Here is a 4,735-nt window from a genome sequence, read left to right as displayed (position 1 = left end):
GGCACCCTGCAGATTTCTCAGTCTCATCCATACCAGTCTGACCTCTGAAAGCCTGCAAGAGTGGCAACACACACACACACACACACACACACACACACACACACACACACACACACACACACACACACACACACACACACACACACACACACACACACACACACACACACACACACACAGCAGCTTCCCTGGGACAAGAGCCAGCGGGGACTCAAGAGCCTGCCACTCACAAGCGCCTCATTCCATCCCCCAGAGCGGCTTTCCGTCTTCTTGGCTCAAGAGGGCATCAAAGACTTGCGCAATCCACACTGACTGCCACTCGGACATGGGAGCAGCATGATGCTTCCCATGGGGAGAGGGAGGGGAGAAGAGCCGCCCCATGTCTGCTGCAGCGCAGAAACCAGAGCATAGGCAGGTGGGGGGGGGGCTGCAGCTGCTCCACTGGCTGTCTGCCCCCATGACACTCCCGGCTTGGCACTCTCCACGGCTCATCCCATTCTGATGTGCAGAGGAGCTCACCTGGCCTGCACCACATACCCACCGAAGCTGGCAGCCAGGTGTGATCACTGGGCTGCAAGACTGCTAGAGGTCCTTCTCTCTGCTGCATTGAAGGGAATGCACTCTGCACATGCTCTGACCCCTTTGCTCACTGATCCTCGGCCACAACATGGGCTAGAGTTCTGGCCTACAGTCAAGCTGTGGTAAAACTGCTCTGCCAGGTTGCTAGTTAGTTGCTGGGGAAATCAAGGTGTTCTGTTCCCATTTAGATAACATGCAAATACACCCAGGTGGGGCCCTCCCCCCAAAATCGGAAAGATCGGAGCCATGTGGGGGGCAGCCCAAAGGCGGCTAGTTGGGTGGACCCTCCAGCACTCCTGCTCCACCGCCAAAGCCAAAGCAGAGCCAAACCCCCAACTGGCGGGAGGGAGCCGGGCTGGGGGCCGCCCAGCCTGGACAAGCTAAGGAGGCCCCCGAGTCACCTCAGCACAGCAGCCAGGGCCTGAACGGGAAAGCCCAGCTGAGCCCTGCCTAGAAAGCCAAATCTGGCAGGGCCGCCCCCTGGCAAGGGCCTCCTCTGCAGCCCTGTGAAACCCACAACTTTCACCTCCCCCCCCCCAAGAGCCCACTCCCAGGCCCTCATCACTGGGGCTGAGCACATTGGGCAGGGAGGCCGGAGGCGGCCCTGCTCGAAGCTGCCCAGCGGAGGCCCAGGATCCCTAGAGGTCTGGGGGGGGGGGATGGGGGGGGGGAGAGCTGCCCCTCCTGGCCAGGTCCAGCTCCCTCCCTTTGGCTCCCGGGGCCTGGCAGCAACGTCTCCCGGGAGGGGCTGGAGAGGGAAGGCGCCATTTCCACCCCCCACTGCCCCCCCCGCGCACCCCTTGCCGTGCCTGGGCGAGGAGACCCGCGGGCCGCGCCAAGGGCAGGGAAGCCCCCCGCCCCCCCGGAAGAGTCGCGCCCGAAGCGGCCCCTCAGCCTGAAACTGCCAGCAAAGAGCCCGAGCGACAATACAAAAGGAAAAGGGGGAACCGCTCGAGCACGGGGAAATTGGAAAATCACATCCAGTCTCGGGACTTTGGCCGCGCCTGGTCTGGATCGGCGCTGCCTCCCGCGGAGCGTTTGCAGGCGCTGGGTGGAACCGAGGCTCGGCTCGCCGCTCCGCAGCCCGCGGGGGGCCCGGCCCGGCCCGGCCCGCCGAAGGCCGGACCGCGAGGGGCTGCCGGTCCTCCCTGCCGCCGCCGAAGCCTCGCAGGAGGCTGGCTGCGGCCTTCCCTCCAGAAGGCGGGGTTTTCCCAGGCTCTGCGGCAGCTGCCGCCTCCGCCCGCCCGCCCGGCTTCCCCCTGCGAGGGATCCGGCCAAGCGGCACACCGCCCGCCCGCCCGCCCGCCTGTCCCCTCGGGGCGGCTGCAGCCACCAGCCCACTTCCCGGCACGTGCTCCGGCTCGCAGCCCGCGGGGTCGCGGCAAGCAGCGTCGGCCCAGCGCCTTTGACTCGCGAGGAAGCTGGCTGTGCCGGGGGCGCGCCCCCTCCCACGCACGCGCGCAGGGCGGCGCCCCCCGGCCGCGATCCGCTCCGGCCGGCCTGTGCAGCTGGCCCCGCGCCCGCCCGCCCGCCCTCCCTCCCTCCCGCGCCCGGCCCGTCCGCCGCCCGCGCCCCTCCGGCCGGGCTGGCAGCGCCGCGAGGGTTAAGCGGCCTGATTGACGCGCGGCCTCCCTGCCCGGGGCGCGGGCGCGCGCCATTGGCCGCCGGGCGTTGCGCCGGGCGGCCAATGGGTGGGCGCCGTCCACGAGCGGGGCCGCGTGCCTCCCGCTCCCATTGGCTGAAAGTCACTGTGGGAAAGAAAGTTTGGGAAGTTTCACACGAGCCGTTCGCGTGCGGCGGAGCCTATAAATAGCGGCCGCCAGGCGGGGCGCCGGCCGGGCGTTCGGCGCAGGGCGGCCTGGGCGCGCGGGAGCGGCGGCGGCGCTGCTGACCCGCGTGTGGCCGGCAGGAGCGCGGCAGCCCGGCCGGACGCGGCCCTCGCCACGATGCCCGCCGACCTGATGGAGAAGAGCTCGTCCTCGCCCGTGGCGGCCACCCCGGCCAGCGTGCACGCCACGCCGGACAAGCCGCGCACGGCCTCCGACCACCGCAAGGTAACGCGGCTGCTCCCGCCCCCGCCCCCCTCCCCGTTGCGTTGCCGCGGCGGCCGCGCTCTCCCAGCGCCCCGGCTGACCCGCTCCGTCTCTCGCAGTCGTCCAAGCCCATCATGGAGAAGCGGCGGCGGGCGCGCATCAACGAGAGCCTCGGGCAGCTCAAGGCGCTCATCCTGGATGCGCTCAAGAAGGACGTGAGTGCGCGGGGCGGGGGGCGCGGCGGAGGCTGGGCGGCGGGCGGCGGGCGGCGGGCCGGGCCGGGCCGGGCCGGGCCGGGGGAGGGCAGGGCAGGGCAGGGCCGGGGGAGCCCCGACGCGGCCCCGCTCACGCGCCGCCCTCCCCGCAGAGCTCGCGGCACTCGAAGCTGGAGAAGGCGGACATCCTGGAGATGACTGTCAAGCACTTGCGGGGCCTGCAGCGCGCCCAGATGACCGGTGAGTGAGTGGCTGGCGCCCCCCGCCCCTGCGCGCTCCCTCCCTGCCTGCCTGCCTGCCAGACTTCCGCCTGCGGTTTGACTGCCAGCCCAGCGGGCCCTGCCGCCTTGGCGCGCCGCCTTTCCCACGCTCGCCGGTATTTATAGCCGCGGCTCCCGAGCGGGGCTCTTCCGGGCGGGGCCCTTCGCTCCCCTGCGGCTCCTGCCGCTTGCCGGGGAGAGGCCGGGCGGTCTGCAGCGGAGGGGGGGGGTGCGGAGGACGCCCCGCCGGGCCGAGGAGGTGCTTTCCCGGCTGCGGGGGGGGGGGGGTCGCGTCGCAGGGCGGGCAAGCGGCGGCGCGCTTCGGGAGGCCTGTCCTGACGGCTCTTTTCTCTCCCCCCTCCCCCGACCCGCCGCAGCCGCGCTGACCGCCGACCCCTCGGTGCTGGGCAAGTACCGGGCCGGCTTCAACGAGTGCCTGAACGAGGTGACCCGCTTCCTCTCCACCTGCGAGGGCGTCAACGCCGAGGTGCGCACCCGCCTGCTGGGCCACCTGGCCGCCTGCCTGGGCCAGATCAACGCCGCCAACTACCCGCCGCCGCCGCCGCCGCCGCCGCCCCCCGCGCACGGCGCCGCCTTCGGGCAGCCGCTGGGGCCGGTCCCGGCTGGCGCGGCGCCCCCTGCCGGCGGCCTGGGGCCTTGCAAGCTGGGCGCCTCGGGCGGGGAAGCGGCGCCGGTGCTGGGCGGCTTCCAGCTGGTGCCGGCCGCCGAGGGCCAGCTCGCCTTCCTCATCCCCGGCGCCTCGTTCGGCCCGCCCGGGGGCGCCGTCATCCCCCTCTACGCCGGCGGGGGCCTCGGCTCGCCCGGCCTGCCGCCGCCCGCCCCGTCTCCCGCCGCCGGCGCCCCGCCGCTGCCCGCTGACTCGGTGTGGAGGCCCTGGTGAGGACGCCGAGAGGGCCTCGCCGCCGGCCGGCGCCCGCTGCGGACTCGTGGCGCAGGAACTCTGCCCCCTCCGGCCGGCGGTCCCCCGAGGGCAGGCGAGGAGCGCAGCAGCTGCGGCCGCCGGGGCTGCCAATCTCTCCCGTGGAAGGAAGGAAGGAAGGAAGGAAGGGGACTGCGCCGCCGCCGCCGCCTGTGCCGGAGCGGACCCGCGGCCCTCCTGGGCCAGTGCCTGCGCGCGTGTGGCGCGCCTCTCCGGGCGCCTTGGCCCGGCCTGGGGGGGCCGCCTCTTTGTGAAGTGACACCAAAGATCTGTTTCTAATAAAACAAACTCCCGTTCGTGGAAGTCCTTCGGCTGCAATAAAAGGTGTTTCGCGCCCGGCGGCGGCTGTGCTGGGTGGGGGGGGCCTGGGCCAGCCGCCCTCCGCGGCTGAAGGCTGAGCGGGAGGTGAGCGGGAGCCCTCCCGAGCGCCGGGCCCCATCCGCCTCCTCCGGCGCAGGGGACGCGCCTTCCTCTGGCTGGAACGCGGACCGCGGCGGGGCGCGTCCCCAGGTCCTTTCTGGGCTGGGCAAGCCAATGCCCTCCCGGCCAGGGCAGCGCTGGGGTGGCCTCCGCTGGGGCGAGGGGCTGCCGCCTGCCCAGCCCTCCAGTTGCTGTCCTGCGCTTAGGCTTTACAAGAGAGCAAGACCCCTTTGCTGCGGCTGGCACGCCCTTGTGACGCGCAGGGATCCGGGGCGGGGGGGGGCTTCC

At 72.1% G+C, this 4,735-nt stretch overlaps 1 protein-coding gene across 2 annotated transcripts; it reads left to right on the top strand.

Moving 5' to 3' along the window:
- The first annotated feature begins 2,408 nt into the window (after positions 1–2,408).
- Positions 2,409–4,333, top strand: HES1 (hes family bHLH transcription factor 1). 2 transcript variants are annotated; one of them, XM_054983344.1, is made up of 4 exons: positions 2,409–2,633; positions 2,732–2,827; positions 2,980–3,067; positions 3,465–4,333. In XM_054983344.1, the coding sequence occupies exons 1-4, from the start codon at positions 2,526–2,528 to the stop codon at positions 3,986–3,988; spliced, it is 816 nt and encodes a 271-aa protein (XP_054839319.1). In that variant the 5' UTR covers positions 2,409–2,525; the 3' UTR covers positions 3,989–4,333. The 2 variants fall into 2 exon arrangements, with proteins under 2 accessions (XP_054839319.1, XP_054839320.1); XM_054983345.1 differs by lacking the exon at positions 2,732–2,827.
- Positions 4,334–4,735: the final 402 nt, after the last annotated feature.

Source organism: Eublepharis macularius, chromosome 6 (assembly GCF_028583425.1).
Source record: "Eublepharis macularius isolate TG4126 chromosome 6, MPM_Emac_v1.0, whole genome shotgun sequence".
NCBI lineage: Eukaryota > Metazoa > Chordata > Lepidosauria > Squamata > Eublepharidae > Eublepharis > Eublepharis macularius.
This window is presented reverse-complemented; position numbering and strand designations above follow the sequence as displayed.

Bases quoted from the DNA above. Each gene is read 5' to 3' on its own strand.
- HES1 (XM_054983344.1), top strand. From the start codon at position 2,526: ATGCCCGCCGACCTGATGGAGAAGAGCTCGTCCTCGCCCGTGGCGGCC. The intron at 2,634-2,731 runs GTAACGCGGCTG...CGTCTCTCGCAG, and splicing joins CGGCCTCCGACCACCGCAAG to TCGTCCAAGCCCATCATGGA. The intron at 2,828-2,979 runs GTGAGTGCGCGG...CCCTCCCCGCAG, and splicing joins TGGATGCGCTCAAGAAGGAC to AGCTCGCGGCACTCGAAGCT.